Source organism: Vigna unguiculata, chromosome 1, assembly GCF_037176805.1.
Source record: "Vigna unguiculata cultivar grain cowpea cultivar isolate G323 ecotype 2 chromosome 1, ASM3717680v1, whole genome shotgun sequence".
NCBI classification, from domain to species: Eukaryota; Viridiplantae; Streptophyta; class Magnoliopsida; order Fabales; family Fabaceae; genus Vigna; species Vigna unguiculata.
In genome coordinates, this window is record NC_140792.1 from 41,225,157 (window position 1) to 41,247,466 (window position 22,310).

Below are 22,310 nucleotides of genomic sequence, written 5' to 3' on the forward strand. Positions count from 1 at the left end.
TCATCTGAATTAATTAATTATCTTATCTCTTCTCTCTCTGTCTTTTATTTTTCATTTTCCATATTTAAGTGTATATAATTAACGCGAGATCATTGAGTGTGATGTAGCTCTAGTCTCGCCGGCCAGGCTCATTCACTTTCTCAATATATTTATGTTGCCAAACGAGTTGAACATGCGCTCATTTTTTATCATATATATATATATATATATATATATATATATATATATATATATATATATATATATGATATACGCGTTAATTAATTTTTGGTTAAATTAGTCTTTCTATGTTGTTCAAAAATATCAAATTGATCTTTCCGTTCTTTTGAATCTTAATTTAGGCTCGATTTTTAGAAAATTGATACAATTTGGTTATTTTTTGTTAGATTTTTTTAAATAAATAAATGATTTTTTTTATTAAATTTGACACTATGATTATGTTAATTACACCAATAAAGTATATCATTATTATCAACAACTTTAATTTTGATGAAAAATTATTGATCTATTTCAAAAAAAATAACAAAAAGAATCGTGTTGCATCAATTTTTCAATGATCAGAATCAAATTGATATTAAAATAAGATTAGAAGACCAACTTGATATTTTTAAATAAAAATAAGAAAAAAAGGTAATTAAACCTTAATTTTTTTCCATGTATTAATTATAGGTCACAAGTTATAATTTTTTTTAACTTAATCCGTAAGAACAAGTTAGAGCAACCTTGATTCTCATACCCCTTTATAAAAAAGACCCCAAATCAAGTTGATTATGCAATTTATTGTGTACACACAGTGTAGAGATGGCTAAATTTAAGTTACCACAAAACATTCATTATTGGGCAGGGGAGCTTAAGGTTTTTTTGGTTTTGTTTACTTTTCAATTTCAATTTTAGTAAAAACCGAAAACAGAGGTGAAAATTTTAAAAAGTCAATGACTGGAAATAAATAATAATAATTTTTATTTCATATTTTCAAAATTTTGTGACACGCTTTCTGCTTTTCTTATGTGAAACTTTATATCCTTTTCCTTTTGTATATCCTCTTATTATCCTTCTTTTCAATTACCTTATTATTGTCTTTGCAATAATGTTGTCCTTATAAAACATTTCCAGAGAGAGACGTGAAACTTTGAGTGCTCTACCTATTTCAAAATCAGTAGTAATTGCCACATTTACACGCCTAAGACCTAAACACATAATTGCTTAGAAATTTAACTAATGGTTGTCGTTGTACATCAAGAACACAAACATTGTTTCATAACTAGTGCAAAAGCATTCATTAATAACTAAATTAACTATGGCTAACAGTCATTGTTGTAGAAAAAGACCGTGATGATAAATATGTAAATAAAATGAAATTTTTGACAATGATTCTATGAAAATTGTTGTTAAAAGTTGAAAATAAAGAAAAATAACAACGGTTAGACGAAAAATTATAATTAAAATTTTTAAGGCTTAATTATCATTTTGGTCCCTGATTTGTTGGTTTGGTTCATTTTGATCCCCTTATTTTTTGTTGGTTCAATTTGGTCCTATAATTCTTTAAAATGGTTCAATTTGGTCTTTGCCGTTAAGTTGACGTTAACACTATTTACGTACATGCCACGTGTCATTTTGTGAAATTTTTTAATTTTTTTAAAAAAATATTAAACTGCCACGTGTCACTTTATGGTTGTGACACATGTCAAATTGAGATTTTTTATTTAAAAAAATAATAATGCCATGTGGCAGGTCACAATTATGTCACGTGTCAAGTTAACATTGGTTGTTTTCAATTTAGTCCCTCTACTTGAATTTTTGATTCAATTTAATCCCCCAATTTTTTTAAATGATTCAATTTTGTTATCTTCAATTTGATACCAAATTAATAATTAAGCTTAATTACAATTTATACATTCATATTAAAATAATTTTTTTATCATTTATACATCAAATCTCTCCCTAAATATTCATGTTTTTTTATTTTTTACTTGTAATTTTTCACACTTAAAAATTTGTACACATGTAAAAAAAATAAGATTAGAATAGTTAGAAGGAGTAATTTGATATATAAATATAATAAAAATTATTTTAACATGTATATATAAGTTGTAATTAAGCTTAATTACTAATTTAGTCTCAAATTAGAGAGAACAAAATTGAATCATTTAAAAAAATTAGAGGACTAAATTGAATCAAAATTGTAAATAGAGGTACTAAATTGAAAACAACCGATGATAGTTTGACACGTGGCACAGTCGTGATGTGTCACATGGCACTTGTTTTTTTTTAAATTATAAAATTAAAATTAAAAAAAATTATCAAGTTGACACGTGTCACAACCATAAAGTTCAGTGGCAGCTTAATATTTTTTTGAAAAAATTAAAAAATTAAAAAAAAATACAAAATGACACGTGACATGTACGAAAACGGTGTTAACGTCAACTTAACGGCAGGAATCAAATTGAACTATTTTAAAGAATTAGAGGACCAAATTGAACCAACAAAAAATAAGGGCACCAAAATGAATCAAACCAACAAATTAGGGGACCAAAATGATAATTAAGCCAAATTTGTAAAGTGAAAAATAACAACAATTGGATCAAAAACTATCATTAAAAGTGTTTTTCACTTTAAAAAATGCAAAGCCCTTTTTTCTTTCTCGCGTTGCATTTCATTGTTCTTCTTCCTCAACTTTTCCGCTTCTAACATCGTCGCCCCTACTTTACGTTGTCATCGACGTTTTACCGGCACGGCTCGTTCTGCTAGTTGTCTCACGTAACACATTTTCTCCTTCTTGTGTGTGCTAGTTGCATAATCTTTGTCGTCATTACATTGCGTTGTCATTGTTGTTGTTACTCTTATTACCTTGTCGTCTTGCACTACTTGTGTCATTGCATCTTGTACATTTTTTATTTATTTTTTTCGACTGTTTTCTTTTTCGGTCCCATCCATTGCCGTCGTTACTCCCTCTTCATTTCTCTATGAGTTCCTTCCTTCCCATGCTCGTCACTTCTTTGTTGTGCCACTCTCCATTCTATGCTAGAATTTTATTTTTGTTTTATAAGTGCATAAAAGACTACGATTCTTTTCCAAAACCGTTATTAAAAGTATAACTTTGGACAACAAAATGTAACTATCATCAATTTCTACAACTTTATACGACTTTATAGTGATGTCTATATTAACGGAGTTCTAGAACTGTCTTTCGAAAGCGTTGCTTACAATATATAGCATATATAAGAATTGTATAGGTTTTCGTCACACTTCAAATAGTTATACATATAAAATATACAATTCTCTTCTTCCTATAATAATAATAATGTAAATTTAAAGATGAGCACCATTAAGGAAAAAGAGTATGATCCTCTCTTTTGTATGAAAGTCAACTAATCTATATGTACAAGTAAGGACCAAGTTGACGAGATGCTGCTACATCTATAAATAATCATTTATAAAAAGAACATTAAAAATCTTTTGGAGACACTTGTGCCATATGAAATAGTGGCAGTGATTACTTAAGTTGAGGACGTCAATGCTGTTACTTGTGATGCAAAAAGTTGTTCATATATGAGACATCATATGTAGCTAGCTAGGGTTGTTGGAAATTGAGAGAGACAAATCATTAGAAGGAACCGGAAGAGAGAGAATTTATATTTTAAACTTTGTGTTGCAAGTGATATCAATTGTTTTGTGATAGAGATCAAGTGGACTAGATCACATTCGAATAAATCGTGATATTTGAGCTTGTGATACACTCTTAAGTAAAAAAGAGTTGTGTCCTGACTAGTAGTTATAACTTTTTGTCAAATGCTAAGCGCTCAATTTTAATAATTGATATCAGAACCAAGATCACCAATTTGATTCCTAACCAAGTGGTAAACACTCAATTCTAACATTTTGCTTTAAAAAACATGTGACCCTACATTAAGATTAAAAATTAAGTATGATTTATCTAATTAAACTAACTTTTACTGATCTTCCTGCATGAATTGAATTGTTAATTTCTTATGACTTTTTTCTTCTGAAAAAAAAATGCACGATAATGATTAGAAATAGAATAAAAAGGAGATTTAGAATATCTGGTTGAATTGCAATCAATTGCACATGATCATAGGACGAAGAATTCCAGCGAAACAAAATTAGAAAGAGAAAAAAGTGAAAGGAAAATAAGAATCCACAAAACCACATGGGATGAATGATCATCACGTAATATCTTGGTTTGGTGGTGATCTAATTAAATCATCAATTATGAGTGTGACTGTGAGGTAAGATGTCTCATCACTCTTCTAATCTTCCAGTTCTTAATTAAGTTCCTCTTTACTACAATGGATTAAAAATAAACTTTAAACTTTAACTCAATTTTAAATATTTATTAAAAGTGAACTTTAAATCTAACTTAATTAAAAAAATTGATTAATAAGATAAGGTTTGCAATTTCTTATTTCGATCTAACACATATATTACAATAATTTTGGTTTTCTTATTTCTAATTCTTAATCGTGTTAAAAGTTACAAATCTTTCACAAACAGAGACGTACAGTGACCGGGGAAGTTAGCTAAACTTTATAATGTAACGTCGTCGTCAAGGTGACCGAACAGTTTCGAGCATATTCTCAAACATGTTTCGTGTCACTCTGTAACTTAGAAGTTTAAGTCACTATATAGATGGGTACATATCTATACTCGTACTTAGTCTTAGGAGTTTCAATTCAAAGATTTAAAATTCATCTAAATATCGATTACGTTATGCGTTATATTTATTTCATTCAGTTTATATTAAAAAATATTTTTTGTCCAACCTATTTAGACACATAATATATCAAGAGTTGACTCCTCTAGTTAAACTTATTTTAACACCTTATTTATTTATTGTAGAAAAAAAAATAACATAATGAAGTGAGAAACACCGAAGTGGGACATGGTGTGAGTTATCACAACTAGGATAGGTCCCACGTAATTTTTTTTTTTTATTTAATATGATTGCAGTATTTTATGTAGTGTTTATTTTAGCCGCAAGGATGATGTTATATATTTTAACTGTTAGTTTTTTGGAAAAAAAATGGTTATTTCCCTTTCAAGTTTTAGGGATGAAAAGCTAAAGGAATCAAATAAACAAGTAATTATAGAATTAAATGAAATAACTTAGGTTCCTTCGAATTTCTTTTCTTAGAATTCCAGATTTTATTTTGACGCAACATTGATTATAAACAAAAGATTAATGTCGTGTCCTTCAACTTACTATTCTACAATTTCTCCTGCAATTTTATAGAAAAAGTTCAATGAAAAAAAAAAACATTTTGAAAGATTGCATTTAATATTTACCATCGAAGGTGGTAGAAGATGTATAAGAAAGAGGTGTAGAGTTTAGAATTTAGAATTACTCAATGCACAAGCATCTATGTTACTCTTGTATTTAAATATACAGGAAATTCAATATTAATTTTTTACACAAAATTCTTGTAACAATAAAAAAAAACACATTTTAACTAGAGTTCGGTGTGTCAATTCAATTTACAATCATTTTGCATAAGCTCACAATTAAATAGGCTCAACTGGGTAATCCATTGACGCTGGGACTAAATAATTAAGCCTATAAAATAAGTAATATTTACATTGTTCTTGCGGTTAAAAATTATTATAGAAAAAATTGCATGAAAATTATATAAACTCAATTAAACATGCCACTTTTTTTCCTATTTAGTAATGGACAAATATTTACCAAAAAAAAGAAATCCATCACCGAAATATCCAATATGATGTAAAAAACGGTCAATATCTTCTGCATCAATCAAAAATAAATACCCAAATATACGTACATAAATATAATCAAATGTTCACATTCAAAAATTCCAAGCATTTACTAGTAGTGATGTAAACAAGGCGGGATACGGGTAATAGTTCTCTTGTACCCTACCCGTTGGATAAATATATGTCCCGTATCCGTACTTATATCTATCGGGTATCCGTTATACGGGTACCCGCTTATTTTTTTCATATCCACGGGTATCCACGGGTACTCGCGGATATTTACAAAATTATTTAAAAAATAAATATTTAATAATAAATTAAAATTAAATTAAATAAAATACATCATTGTCATAGATTTTAAATAAAGTTCAAATAAACTCAATTTCATACAAGTCCAAATAATTATCAAAATAATGTTCAACACAATGGAAATTATTTAATTAGTGTTTTGATCAACAAGTCCACTTTTTCTTATGGATTCCTAAAAAATAAACAAATAATAAACATCAATTGTCACGTGCCAAGTATTCTTATTTTGATTTCATCATTTGACAACAAACATACTATAAACGTCACTGTCTATATAGTATATAGGGTTTTGGATATATGTCCAATTTCAAAGAAAAGAGAAGAATGCCAAGGAGTGTACTTGGATAAAGACAATGTAGCAATACTTGAAGTTGGAAGAATGAAGACAAAAGACAAGATAAGATGTGCATATATATATATATATATATATATATATATATATATATATATATGATGGTATTTTTGTGAATTAAAGTTTAGCAGATACGGGTATTCACGGGTACAGATACTATGATACCCGTACCCGCTCCGTTAACATGCGGGTATAAAAAATACTCGTACCCGCGGGTAGCGGGTATCAATTTTTAATATTCATTTCCTACCCGTTGCGAGTTTTATCTGCGGATACTCATGAGTACGGATTTTTTTGACATCCCTAATTACTAGTTTAGGTTTTCTTTCTTTATTTGTTAAATAACCAGTTAATATAACATATAGTTAAAGGGGCTGATTCTCAAATATGGAAATCATGTTTCTTGATGGATAAAATAAGTATAATTTAAATGAATTAATATCTAATTTTGACTCAAATTATTGGTAAATTAAATTGATTAATGAGTTGATTACGGAAGAATTTTCGACTCTCGTAACATTAATAGAAGGTTATTGAGGAGAGAATTTATTAGGTAAATACAACACATCAATCGAAAGAGTTGAGTTAAATCTATATATAAAAAATTGATACTATTTTTAATTTAAAATCATAAAATGATAAATTTATAATTTTTTTATGTTCAAATTTCTAATTCTAATAACCTAATATAACACTTATACTCATATTTAAATTTCCAACGATATTTTAAAATTTTTGAACCATAATAAATGTTAAGCAGATGAACAAATCCATATAAAATGTATAAAAATAAGAATAGTAAAAAACATTTTGGTAGAAAATAATGGACGTAGGAGTGATACCTTTTGGGATGATGGACGGTGCAGCGGGGACCCCCATGGTTCAGTTTTCTTGAGCCCTCACAATGACTACGCAGTGACAGAGTATCACGGACGGTCCTATCAACTTGCATCGGAAAAAGAGAACCTCAGACACTGTCCCACACTGCATTGCATCCTACACTTCTCTATTGACCCCACAACACACATGCACCCTTTTTCTCTTTCTCTTTCTCTTTCTCTCTGTTACCACAGTCTCTCGCATGCCAAAACCCTACCCTCACTCTAATTATGGCTTAATCATTCACTACCAACTAAAGCCTCTTATAAAGGTAAGTAACTTTTTCTGTTACCCTCCTTCTCACCAACACCATCATTTTAACCTTCATTTCTTCCATCTCACGTGCACCACAGCACAACCCTTTTCATACCTATTACTAATAATACTATTTCGCTACCAAAGAGTCAACCTTTGTATATAAACTAACTGTACTATTCACTTTTACCAAACCAGGTACACTGCCACCTTTAAAATTTTCGCCTTTTATTTTAAGGACATTGTGCTTATATTTTATATGTTTTTCGCTTTTTATCTATTTCACTTGCTATACCTAAGGCAGAGGAAATGCAAAACACACATTCTTCTACGGATGTGCATGTGGTTGTATCTCTGTTCTGAGAAAGTTCTGGTCTGTTTTGTGTATCTGTGGCTGAAAGAGTGTGTGTGTGGTTACGTGGTGGCCCATTCTAATTTATGACTGTGTCACTTTGAGAATGCCAGTAAATGAGTTATTAAGCAAGAGGGTACGCGTAAAACCAAACACAGTAAACACCAAGTGAAAGGAGAGAGAGAGGAAGAGGGTGACGCCAGAAACAGAGCCGACATATATTTGTATAACTTTCTTTCAGAGAAAAGATTTTGGGTATGTCATAAGATATTATATCTATAACTTTATCTTATGAATTATAGTTAATATAAATACTACTATGAAACATTTTTTATACAAAACAAAAACAAGTAGGTAACGTGAGAGGAGAGTGTGACTAAGGAGTTGTAAAGAGAAAACAGATACAAAATGTGTATAAACAATAGTATAACACTCTCGTTATATATATATATATATATATATATATATATATATATATATATATATATATATATATATAGTATCATCATGTCATAGTCTTTGTTATATCTTTCAAATGTTAAAGAAATAAAAAATAAGGGTGCAGACACCAGTTGGAAGCTCTTACACAAGTGTGTGCATATATATAATATTTTTGTTGGGGTTAAATATATTTTATCCGATTCAAGTTTCGTCTATGGCTTTTTCTTGTCCTTGGGCCGAATAATCACATGAAGCCAGCCACTCCCTCTTACAGAATATGGTGGTAACCTCCAAAAAACACTTATATTATATTTCTTGGCTTTATAGCTATTCTAACATCCCTTGTTTTCTTCCATGTACTGTCTGAAACCTATGAAACTTAGCTGTTTGCTTCTACTTTGCTAGAAAGCAAAACCACTCCACAATATAGCTTCACTACTCCCCTTTTACCAATATGCAAATGATACCCAGTGACCCCTTTTCACTTTCCACTACTCTCCCAGGGCTTCCCAATGAACAAAACACAAACCCTAACCCTAATCCTCCTCCTCCACTCACCAAGAAGAAGAGAAATCTTCCAGGAACACCAGGTAATATAAAACCTCTAATTCTTATCAAACAGATTGGTTTAATTAATTTTTAATTTGGACTGGATTATGCAGATCCAGATGCTGAGGTTATTGCTCTTTCACCCAAGACTCTCATGGCCACCAACCGTTTCATCTGTGAAATATGCAACAAAGGGTTCCAGAGGGACCAGAACCTTCAGCTTCATAGGAGGGGTCACAACCTTCCATGGAAGCTACGACAGAGGTCAAACAAAGAGGTTCGGAAGAAGGTATATATCTGTCCAGAGAAGACCTGTGTCCACCACCACGCCGCCAGGGCTCTCGGAGACCTCACCGGAATAAAAAAGCACTATAGCAGAAAACACGGTGAGAAGAAGTGGAAGTGCGAAAAGTGCTCCAAAAAATACGCAGTTCAATCTGATTGGAAAGCTCACACCAAAACCTGTGGCACCAGAGAGTATAAGTGCGACTGTGGCACCCTCTTCTCCAGGTAATTGACTAATTCATGCAACTTCCTAATGAATAGTCACATGTTGATTTGATTCATATGATTTAAAAACTTCTCGTAAGTAGACATAAATTAATTCCCAGTTGCAAAGTCACGTAAAAATCTACCTCTATTCTCGTTTATTAGTAGTATAACTTACTTTTTACTGGTGTGTGCTTTTTTGAGATGGAATACATGCTCACTCTACATGTATAAGGCTTTTTCGTTTGGTGGTGCATTGAGTTTGAGATTTAATGTGTGATTATTGTGTAAGTATGGTTGAAATGATTAGATAATTAATGGGGAATTTTCACTGAACTTTGCACAGGAAAGACAGCTTTATTACTCACAGGGCTTTCTGCGATGCCTTAGCCGAAGAGAGTTCGAGACTTTCCTCAGTAGCTACCAGTAGTCTAAATTTCAAGAGCGAAGATGCAAGTGTGATGAATACACAAGCTGGTTTGTCGTCACGTGGATTAATCACTGGTCAGGGAATGCAGAGTGTTCCACACTTTGGTCCACACGGGTTTCGTTTAATGGGGATGGGTGCAGACCAACAAAGACCAAACTTGTCACTGTGGTTGAATCAGGGACATCACATTAATAACCCACTTGATGTGCCATCATCAAGTTCCTCAGGTTTGCCCGAGGTTGTGCAAATGGCACAAGCTATTGGTTCTTCTTCTTCAGTATTCTCAAATTTCGGAACCAATTCAAAGGGAGAAGGTGGAGCTTCAGATTTGGCATCAATTTATTCTGAGAGTCAAAACAAGAACTCGATCTCAGCTTCCCCAATGTCAGCCACTGCCCTTCTGCAGAAGGCAGCACAAATGGGTTCCACCAGAAGCACCAACCCTTCAATTTTCAGTGGCAGTTTTGGAGTGATGAGCTCATCCTCAACCCAAACTACCACTCTCAATAATACCAATGCAAACCAAAGCAGTGACCAGCTCAACCAAGTGTTTCAGAACATGAACCAACAGCAAAATTTCAATGGAACAAGCAGCAGTGCAACTATGTTAGGCCATTCTACTAACTTTCCCTCATTGACACATCCATCAAACAGTTTTGATCAGTTTCTGATGCAAAACAACGTGGAAGCAACTCAGATAAACCTCCATCCAGGCTCAAACACAGTGGAACATAACTTGACGAGAGATTTTCTTGGCATGAACAGAAATGGAGGTGGACATCCATTTCTACCTCAAGAGCTTGCAAAGTTTGCTTCCTTAGGGTCATCAATGGGTTTGAACCAATTCACTGCAGGCCATCAATGAAGTCCTTTCTGACTATAACTCATATGACATATCTAGTGGTCCCAATTGAGTACAGTGAAAATTATTGGGAATTGTTGGTGAAGCTTAAGACCAGTTTAGAGCGATTTTGTGATCAGATATGGTTCTGTGTATTGTCAGCGGTTCTGAGGGTAGTAGGGACCCACTGCATGTTTGAGATGAAAGAAGGAACAGCGAGTTCCCCTAGCAGTGCATGTTCTCTAAGTAGTAGTTGTTGTTGTTGGTTTGTCTTCTGTCTTAACCTTGTTATCGTTTTTGGCTTCTCTTCCTCGAGAGAAGCGGAAGATATAAAGTAATCATAAAACAACTACAAAAATATGAACAATGTAGAAAAATTATTAAAAAAATACTAGAACTGCGTAGTGTTTGGTTAGTACAACTATTACTGTTGACCTTCGGTCAAATTTCGGTTCCTGAACAACCCTACATGCCATGGGTTAATGAGAAAAACAAAAATTATCATTACATAACGAGAAAGTTGAATAGTTTGCGTATTGAAATTATTATATCAATGAATAAGTCTAGCCAACTTTACGTGTTTTTATAGTAGTAATCATAATATTATAATAATGACGATCAAGGGAAGTTCACGAGCATTTTTGACGTTTTTTATCAAGTGCTGGTAGCTAGAAGTGGTTTGAAATAGCCAGAATCTAGATGCTATAGGCTATCTTTTTCATAGAGACTAGTTATGATGACTAAATCTGTAGCTAGAGGTGAAAGTTTTTGTTTGATTTTCGTCGAGTAAGTGTATATATTTATTGAATTAAAGGCTATGTTTTATTGGCACTAGCTTTCAGGTCAAACTTCTTAATTTGGTGGCATACTGAATTAAAAAACAGTCTATGTGGTTGCTACTTGCTTCTCTGCATTTATGGAAACTTTTAAGTGTGCCCTAGACCAGTTCAGATGTTTGGAAATCATCCATGGCGGATCCAAACGTACATAACCCATGCATGTAGAAAAAAAAATTGCCAGAATAACTATTGCCAAAGTTTCCTGTTAGGTTTTCCACTAACAAATGAAAGAAGACAAATTTTATTCAGTATCAGACACACATGTTATAAGGTTTTAATTTAGTGAAAATTTACAATGGAATGAAACAATAGATGAATATTGAATAAGTAATTTGATTAGGGTAAAACATATATACTAAATAATTATATATATATATATATATATATATATATATATATATATATATATATTGTTAATTTTAGGAATCCAAATATGAGTCTAAGTCTCACATATAAAAATGAGAAAGTAGAGCATTATATAAGAATAAAGACCCATTGACTCAAGGTTTTGAGTTGAGAGTGGTGTCAATACCTTATGTAATTGGGCAGGTCTCATTGATATTTGTTCTTCTCGGTAAAATCCTCTTTATAAACCTCCTAATAGTTAACATACACTATTATTGTCTAACACGATTATTATCTTTCTAAACATGAAAAATTCCTTTTTCAACAAAAAAATTAGGCTTTTATTTTTATTATTCCGTGAAAGTGTTATTTGGTGTCGATTTTTCTACAATATAACAAATGTAAACAATTACATACACTTCTCTATATGCGTCATTTGGTTGAACTAGATTATTTATTTTTTTCTGATGAATATTACATATAAAATATGCCAATAAACAGTAAATGAGTGCTTTAGTTTTGGGGTGTTTATTAAAGACGTTTCTCATCATACCCCTATATATTGTAGGACCTTATAGAAATGTTGTACTTGCGTTCATTGCAAAACAGTGTTTGAATTTTCAATACTTTTCTCCGTCCATATTTTTTAAGGTATTAAAAGGGAAAGATTTTTGCATAAAAAATGATATTATAGTTATTGTCAAGTCCAACCGCCAATTGGTGGTTCATGTAAGTCCCCTACCAGCTATGTTTGAGTAACATGATTCTTAACATGTACGAAAAGAATTATATATATATATATATATATAAAAGTTTAAAAATAAAATAAATATTATTAAAATATTATTATTTTAAATTATTATGTAAATATGTTTTCAAAAGGTTAAAATATCGTCTCAAAAAGCAGATTAATTTAATTTGTGGAAAGTACTTGAGTCGGGTCCACCAAAATTCTTTCAAGTTTGGACTTCCTGTACTAACAGTGGTTTTGCCTAATAACTTTTACAGTATTTACTTTACAAAGACGGAGAAATACCGTAAAAAGTAAATTACAATGTAGGACTTGAAATTATATCTCGCCAATTCAATATATTAACTTTTTAAACTTAAAAAATAAAATAAATTTATTTGGTTTCTTTTAAGTTCAAAATATTATTATTTTTGGGACTTAAATTAAATCTTATAATGTTAAGAATTTATTATATTTTTTTAGTTTCAAATGGAATTATCCAATTGTGTCTAGATGAATCAATTAGAATAATTTATAACTAAATAGTATAAGGTTGGATTGAATTGCACAACATAAATTAAATTATATTGCTTTTAGCATGATATGTAACTATGTTTAACCTGCAAGTCAAATACACTCACATCACTGTACACTTTTGAGAGACTGGTTGTAGAAAGTTAATTATAATTTCAAAAACAATAAAGTGATATATATATATATATATATATATATACTTTTAGAATTTATCAAATAAATATATTTAATAATTATAATTAATTTTATTTACGTGACCTAAATATAAAATAAATATTTCTATATTTTTTATTTTGAATTTTTAACTTTTTAATTTTGTATAAAAAAGAGAGGTATTTTGGAATACCTCATTTTTCTCTTCTTTTTCTCTCTTCTTCTCTCTCTGCGCTAGTTTCGAACCAAGGACTTGTAGCTTAGAAATACTAATTCAAACCATCAAATCACTTAGGAAACCGGCAAAGTCAGTAGCAGAAAAATAGAATTTATTAAGTTTTATATGATTCTTACGTTGACATTTAAAACCTTTGTAAAGCAATTGTGAAATGTTACAACAAAAAATAAATAAAAATGTTTGAGAACCGATAAAAATGATAGAATACTCAAAATTAATGAGACGTTAATTTGGATGTTGCAACCAAATATTTTAAAATTATTTATAAACCATTTAAGAGAAGTTTGTACGGTAGAAACTTTTTAATAAAGAAAGAATATGACTTGTAAGAATCAGAAATTCTGAAAATTATAATTCATATAAACGATTAAAGTTTATTTAAAGTATTTGTATTAAAATTATTAAGTTAACTATCAATTTATTTTACTGTCTTGTAATTAAGTTTGACGAACCCAAATATGTTTAAAAAGATATCTTACTAATTTAATTAATAAATATGTATTATTTTTTAAAATTTTAAATTACAATTACATAATAATATATTTTTATTTAAAAAATTTGCATTTTATTTATATAATTATGCTTTGTATGACTTCTTGCATTTATAATATACTGTATTAAATAGTTATAAGAAAAACTTGTAATTTAATAAGCTAATTTATTAATTTAGGAATCATAAGTTATTAATTTTGAAAAAAACTTATAGAAAGTTATCAACCAACCTATCACTTCACTTAATTTTGTGAAACAATTAATAATTTAATAATTTAATAATTTTTTTATCTTTGTAAAAAATTTGACAAATTATTTCAGGTTTCAAGCCAATAAAACATATCTTTAAAGTCGAGAAAACACTTATAAGAAATCTTTAAAGATTTAAATACTCCGATAGTCGTATTTTGATAGGAGTGTAACAATTTGATTTTCACTTTTTAAAAAATTAATTGTATCTCAATTTTTTAAAAAGTGTTTCAATTAGATATCTTTCTAATAAAAATTACTAATGACATGCCACGTGTTAATTTATGATTTTTCTTAATTTTTTAAAAATTTTCAAAGATTTTGTTGTTACATATATCAGGTACCTAGTGTGACACAAGACATTGTCAATATCACGTGATATGTCTTTGTGATTCAATATATTATTTGTATAAAATGTTATATTGATATTTTTTTATTAGAAGTGACTTTTTAGTAAATTACATTATTGTTGTATATTATTAACTCATGTTTTGTTAATCACCCAATTTTTTTTTCTTCAAAATATAACAATATTGTCTCTCTCCGATTTGAGACCAAATATATTATTTTTATGAATATTATACTAATATTTTGTATTAAAAACAATTTTTAACATATTACATTATTGTATAGTATTAACCCGTTGTTGTTAATCATGTCTTTTATCATTAAATTTTAATATAAATATCAGTACTTAATTTTACAAAAATATTTATACTTAATTAGTTTTAATCTTATAAAAAAATGATTAAAAAAACTTATTTCAACTATTACAAAAATTAGAATAAAATTGAATCAAAGGGGTATAACAGAGACTAAAGTGGATCAAAGAGGCATATCTAGGAACTAAATTGAAATCAAGCCAATAATATTTGGCAATGACACTAACATGTGATATTGCTCCTGCTAGGGACATGAAACGTGACAATAAAATTCCTTGCAAAAAATCAAAAAGTAAAAAAAAAAACATATATTGACATGTGTTTTTAAATGATCTAATTGAGACACTTTTTTCAAAACTTGAAACGCAATTGAAAATTTTTAAAAAACAAAGACTAAATTAACATACTCATATTAAGGTAGGAACAATCTGAATAATCAAATCATCTTTAGCTTTTTTGAATTTTTAAAGACAGATTAAAATTATTGAAATGAAAAAAAAAAACTAAATTAAACTGAAGACATTAAGATATTGAAAAACTTTAGAAAACAAATGAAGACAAATTTGATTTGAAAAGGACTCAATGGGTAAAACTAATCAAACTAACTTGATAAGACTACTCAACAAGATTTACCAAAGCAATCAAGCTATCACAGTCATAAAACTCACACAAAAAGTTGTTAGGTATATAAATATCCCTCATAGTTAGTTCAACTTACTATAATATGTGTTGATAGGTTTCAAATAGTAAATTGTCTCCAACTTTCAACTTGAGAGATTCTTCTAGAAATTTCACTTGAATGTTCACCACTCTCTGACAAGTTGGTTTCATAGACAAACCTACTTACGACGAATATGTTGCCACATATTGCTTTTTGAACTTAGGGTTCAATAATGAAATAACAAAGGAATACAATCGCAACAGAAATTGTGATAATTCAAGATATGACAATGAAGTTGGCGAGAATGCCCTCTCATACTCTATCCTGTTTCAGGTGTTGAATCAGAAAAGAGAGGTATTTTGAAATACCTCAATTAACGGTCATATATTTTCCCAATTCAAGGTGTGAGGTTCGATCCCAGGGCATGCAGATGGAAAATTAATCTTTCACCATCAGAACCTTAAATAACTCACATTCACTTATATACAAATTTTATATTATAGAAGTGCAATCACGATTTTTGCCATTCAAAACTTATTCTACAATTATGTTTCTCTTCTAAATTAAAAGATTTATCATTAATAAGATGTTAATTATTTATATACAAGATTATGATATTATCTTAAATTTAATATTTATAATTTTTTTTCTTAAATATTGTTTATTTTTTTTATCAATATGAAACTCGTAATTTATATTTAAAATTCTAACAATTACTTTTCCTCTATATTTTTTACACACATTTTATAAGAGTGCATGAAAGTTTCTTAGGCATCTCATGTTTTCCTCTTTATTCTGTTAGGCAGTTCAATAATTTATGTGTTGCTATACAACTCAAAAGCAGCTGAATTTCTTCACAACCAAATAATTCTCAAGATAAAGCAAGTCAATGAAACTTGATTTAATATTTTACTGAATATAAAATTTCAACAAAGTATTCCAAACAGAAAAAATAATACTGATTACAATAAATCATAACAATTATAGATTATTAAAATACTATAATTTTGGTTATTCTTCCAAATACACCTAAGTCTAAAAAAATTGATTATCTTCTTGGTTTTTTCACCATGGATTAAAATTTTGGACCATTAAAATACAACTTATTATTTTGGTTCAGAAATTTACTTAATTTAAAATATTCAAACCAACACCAGAGGCAGTTTTATTCACAACTACATAGATGCTTGGCGGTTTTATTTTAATAAATTGTTGTTCGGCGTATGGATAGTCTGGCCCAATTTGTTTTTGAACCAATGGTCTGGCCCAATATTTCAAATTAATTGTTGTCTTAAATCAAAGTTGCCTTTTTATTAATCCAAAACCACTTTTCATTCCCTCTATAGAAAAAAGAACACATAATAGTTGCAATTATAATGTTTATTTATACACATATATGGAGGTTTTTAATAGTTTACTAAATTAGTATTTTATTTTATGTACTCAAAATAAAAGTTTATTTTATATAAATTAAATTCAGTATAAGTAATACATCTAAAAATAAAAAATATATTACAGATTTGTGAGAGATAGTTTATACCATGGTATAATATTATTTGTAATAAGTGATATATTTCTGAACAATATTGAAATTAAATTAAAATAGACAAGAGGTTATTTTTTAAAAAGGTTATGACTAAAGAAATATTTAAAAAAACTAACAACTACAGAAATATTGAGATTATATTTTTGTTATCTATCTGTGTATATGGTTTAAATTATGAAAGGTCGTTATTTATCAGAAAAACCATTTTATCATGATATATATATATATATATATATATATATATATATATATATATATAATCTTCAAAATTACATTTTTCAGAGATATAAAATATATTCTCTTGTGTTTTTTATATCATTTGAACAATTTAGTTTGACTTTCTATATCTTACAATATTTAAAATTTGTATTAATTTTAATTATAATTCAAAATTTACTGTTTAATTAAAAAAATTTAAAATTAAATATACACAATATTAATTATTTATAATAGATTTAAAATATATTCGATATTTCAACAATATTTTTTACCAAGATTTAATGATGTTGTCACTTATATATTTTTAAATATTTATTCACCATAAAGCTAATTTAAGTAAAATAAATATTTATTCAAGTCATACATATGGTAAAATACTATTAGTATAAAGAAATCTTCTGACATAGATAAGATAACAACTACTATCATGAATTTAATATATCTAAAAGTATTTATTTGTTTTAAAATTGAATTTTATGTAACTTATATATTAAAATATGTATTTATTATGAATATTAATATTAATTATATAAAATTAAATATTTCTTTCAAAAGTAATGTTTAATGTTTAATAATGAAAATGACGACAGGGAGTTTAGTTTAAAACTAAACAAAATGACGTGTCAGATATTTATTGGTCTACATTTGGCATCAGAAGTTTCATAAGGGGAAGGGTGTCGAAATCCACGTGTGAAGCGTCTATTGGATAAACCACGTGGCGTGACATGTATGTAGTGGTAGCCCAAAATATTAAGAAATTTACGAAAACCCCCCTCCCTCTGTTTCAAGTATTGCAGTTTATAGTTTTAGTTTTAGTTTATGTTACAAAACTTAAAAATAAAATAATAAGCTGCTTGTGGTGATTCTTGGAACAGTGTCCTCTGTGCGAATGTGGAAAACAACCAAGGATTCCAAAAACTAAGAGGAAGAGGAAGATCACAATGTTCAATGTTATCGGTTTTTCGTTATTGACGATGGATTCCGTGGCCTACAGAGGATTGTTCTACACATTCTTCATACTCAATTTCGTTTTGGTCTGCCAACTCATTCTCCTTCACCCTCTCGCTTCCGGTACACCCTGATCTGTCTCTATGGATTCAAATTTCTTTTGAAATTTTCTGTTGTACTTTTTGATTTGATGTTTTTTTCGTTTTCCCCTAGTTCTCGTGAGTTGTGTTATTGCCACAGTTTAAAATTCAAATTTCTTTTGAAATTTTCTGTTGCACGTTTTGATTTGATGTTTTTTTTGTTTTTTTGTTTTTTTTTTTCCGTTTTGCCCTAGTTCTCATGAGTTGTGTTGTTGCCACAGTTTAAATTTGTGTATGATATCAGTTTCTGTATTTAACACCTGAGTTATTCCTGTTTTTTAGTATATTTTAATTGTAGATTCTTATGGTTTGCAAAAGAAAAAGTGCATTTTGCAAGACTGCTATTAACCAAGTTACTCATTTTTTCCAAGATATATCAATTTTATCAATAGACGGTGGCATGGTTATTCCACTGTGAATTATGATTTTAGAGCTGTAACTTCATGGAGTTTTTAGTGTAGGGTAGTATCAACATTAGAAACTGAAGTAGATTATTAACAAGATATGTTGTTGTGCGGATGAGAAAATTCAACTGTGATGTTTTCAACCCAACAACAGAATCTTATATATCATAGAGGGATGAGAAAATAGAGATTGTGAAAGAATGTATCTGTGATATTAGATTGAAGTATTGCAACGGTTCTATGTTTAAGTTTGATTACAGTTTGTGTTGCCTTAACATTCTTTGTTTTGGTTCGGATGTGATCAGCTGAAAATGCTGCTGAGTTGTTTGAGCGGGTATCGCAAAGCATAAAAGTGAAACACTATACTGAGGCACTTGATGATCTAAATGCTGCAATAGAAGCAGACCCAACCCTTTCAAAAGCATACCTTTTCAGAGCCTCAGTTCTTCGTCAGATATGCAGGTGTGGTTCATTTGCAATCTTAGATTCATTTACATCTTATATTACATTCCTTGTTAAATACCGCATGAAATAAGCTCATCTTATCACGAAGACAGGGGATACTGTAAAAAATGCTGGTTACTGAAGTGTGTTTCCTCGAGTATTTTTTATGCACATTCAAAGTGGTTTTAAGACTGTTTTATTTATTTAATTTAATGCTGACTTGTTCAAAATTATTTTTATTCCACTTTCCTCTTGTTACGAGGGAGGGGGAGAGTATACCCCAAACCTTCTTATTATCAATCAAGAATTATGAAAAACAGCAGTACTGTACTCCTTTCTGCTGCATTCCTTCCTAAAGTTAGCAGAGACATAATAAGGGCCTTCGTTCAAACTCTGTTTCAGAAAATGACGATCATATGACTCTTTCGTCTCTTCTCCTCACCTCCTATCTCTAATCTACCCCTCATCCCAAGTCTCTCAAACTCCTAATTAAGAAGTTATATCATTCAGGTGCTTTTTGGCTAATGTAGATATGAGCAATCCGAGAGGAGCTACAAACAGTTTCTGGAGTTGAAGCCTGGAGATTCAGCTGCAGAAAAGGAACTCTCTCAACTATTGCAGGCTCAAAGTGCCCTAGAAACAGCTCAGTCCCTCTATGATTTGGGCAACTTCTCAAAATCCTTGGACTTTATTGATAAAGTTGTTCTTGTTTTCTCTCCAGATTGCACTAAGGTAACTGTTTCATTCTCTTGTAGTTTTATAAATGTACTTTCTGTTTTTGTGTCTGAGTAGTTACAGTATATAGTCTTAAAGTGAATGTATAAATAGGCATTGGGTTTGTTCTGGCATTTGGTTTGTGGAACCAACATGTTAACTCTATGTGCATTTTTTTATGCAGGCCAAGCTTCTTAAAGTGAAGGTGTTAATAGCTGATAAAGACTATGAGGGTGCCATTGCTGAGTCTGGGTTTCTTCTCAAGGAAGATGAAAATAATTTAGAGGCATTGTTGTTACGTGGTCGTGCATATTATTATTTAGCTGATCATGATGTTGCCACGAGGTGTGTCTTGTGGAAATATTGTTAAATTTGTATGGTATTCCTCTAATATTTTTTTTATATAATATATCTTATATGTGAGTATATTTTCAGGCATTTTCAGAAAGGTCTTCGCTCAGATCCAGAGCACAGTGAACTGAAAAAAGCATATTTTCGATTGAAAAATCTACTGAAGAAGAGTAAAAGTGTAAGGCCTTGTATATTGTGGATTTTTTTTTTTTTTTTATTTTTTTTTTACATTTCACCTCGAGTCTATTTTTCTTTTTTCTTTCTTTTGGTTGTTAAAGAATGGTTGGTTTCCTTTTATTTCAATGTGAAAGGCTGAAGATAATGCGAGTAAGGGTAAACTACGTGTGTCAGTGGAAGAATTCAAAGTTGCTCTTGCTGTAGACCCAGACCATCTTGCGCACAATGTACATCTTCATCTTGGCTTATGTAAAGTGCTAGTCAAGCTTGGCAGAGGAAAAGATGCCTTGGAAAGTTGTAGTGAAGCTCTTAAGATCAATGAGGAACTTGTTGAAGCTCTTGTTCAGGTATGCTATGAACATCATTGCCCTTTTGTTTTGTTTTTCACTTTTAGCAGTACTGTTTGGCTACAATCTGCTAGCAATTTGTCTCTTAATTTTTTTATTGTTGTGTTGTGTAATGGGACAAGTACGTGATTACAGTAAGATAACTGTGGTGTACCTTGCTCTTGTTGTAATTTTTTACAGAGAGGAGAGGCTAAGCTCTTAGTAGAAGATTGGGAGGGAGCTGTGGATGATATGAAATCAGCTGCTCAAAAATCTCCTCAGGTTTGTTTAAATACATAGTACTCATATAGCATGTTCAAGACCATTAATAAATTAAAACTTTTTGGGATGACTTTTTGTGAGGAACAGATGCTCAATGTTGAATTCCCTTGAAAATGATACAAAAAACATACTCATCCTACCAGTGTTTGATATTGCTGTGATTTGAAAGTTTTCAAGTTTCGACAGTTCTTTGATCGTGACATCATAAAGATTCACTAATACTGTAATGCCTTAATATTTCTGTGCGTTTGGTAATGGTTTGTCTGTAACTGCAGGATATGAGTATCCGTGAAGCATTAATGAGGGCGGAGAAAGCTTTAAAGATAAGCAAACGTAAGGATCACTACAAGACTTTGGGAATTTCTAAAACTGCTTCTGCTGCTGATATAAAACGTGCCTACAAGAAACTAGCCTTACAATGGCACCCAGATAAGAATGTGGACAAAAGAGAAGAAGCAGAAGCTAAATTCCGAGAAATTGCTGCTGCATATGAGGTGAGACCTATTCTTTTCATATTTTGGTTACCTTACCTTTCTCCTACAGTATTTAACGGGGACTCACGGATCATTGTTGAATGGGAATTGCTAACAACACATTCCTTTTTAACACATGTTTTGATATTAGTGAAATTTAACTGGGATCAATTAAATTTTGTCTTATTCTTAGTTTGGTGGGACTTATACCAAGTTCACCCAACAAGTGTGTTGAAAGGACTCTGCAATAACTGGTTGTTGCAATTTGTTTTAGGTTCTGAGCGATGAAGACAAACGTGTAAGATATGACAGGGGGGAGGACCTTGAAGAGATGGGAGGTGGCGGCGGCGGTGGTTTCAACCCTTTTGGTGGTGGGGGCCAGCAGTTTACCTTTAACTTTGAGGGTGGCTTCCCTGGTGGTGGTGGATTTGGAGGGGGCTTTCCTGGAGGGTTTGAATTTCACTTCTGATTGGAAAAGCCTCACCCCTTATTTTTTATGTTCTGAAGGGACCACAACAATTTTATTTAACTAATCCCTTTCTAACAGTTGTTGAGATCAATACGTAGGCCATCCCCATTTACTTGTAAGATAAGAAACATGCTTTAGAGAAATTTTTGCTTTAAGCAGAACTCTTGGGGTTGGCATCATGGAATTGCTTCACAGTTAACACCTTCGCAGTTTTGAGCTACTACTTGAGATCTATTTAGTTGCGAACTTCCAGTTATCTAGTAAAATTTAAAATTGATTAGCTGTTA

At 30.3% G+C, this 22,310-nt stretch overlaps 2 protein-coding genes across 2 annotated transcripts; both read left to right on the forward strand.

Annotated features, from left to right (window-relative positions):
* Positions 1–8,444: 8,444 nt before the first annotated feature.
* LOC114165964 (zinc finger protein JACKDAW-like) lies at positions 8,445–11,074 on the forward strand. The gene is made up of 3 exons (XM_028050641.2): positions 8,445–8,908; positions 8,981–9,377; positions 9,703–11,074. Exons 1-3 carry the CDS (start codon positions 8,773–8,775, stop codon positions 10,649–10,651), a joined length of 1,482 nt encoding a protein of 493 aa, XP_027906442.1. The 5' UTR covers positions 8,445–8,772; the 3' UTR covers positions 10,652–11,074.
* Positions 11,075–18,106: 7,032 nt separating this feature from the next.
* On the forward strand, positions 18,107–22,310 carry P58IPK (DnaJ P58IPK-like protein). Its single transcript, XM_028075042.2, has 9 exons — positions 18,107–18,366; positions 19,093–19,249; positions 19,762–19,963; positions 20,130–20,290; positions 20,381–20,474; positions 20,608–20,820; positions 21,001–21,081; positions 21,357–21,575; positions 21,829–22,310. The coding sequence occupies exons 1-9, from the start codon at positions 18,237–18,239 to the stop codon at positions 22,021–22,023; spliced, it is 1,452 nt and encodes a 483-aa protein (XP_027930843.1). The 5' UTR covers positions 18,107–18,236; the 3' UTR covers positions 22,024–22,310.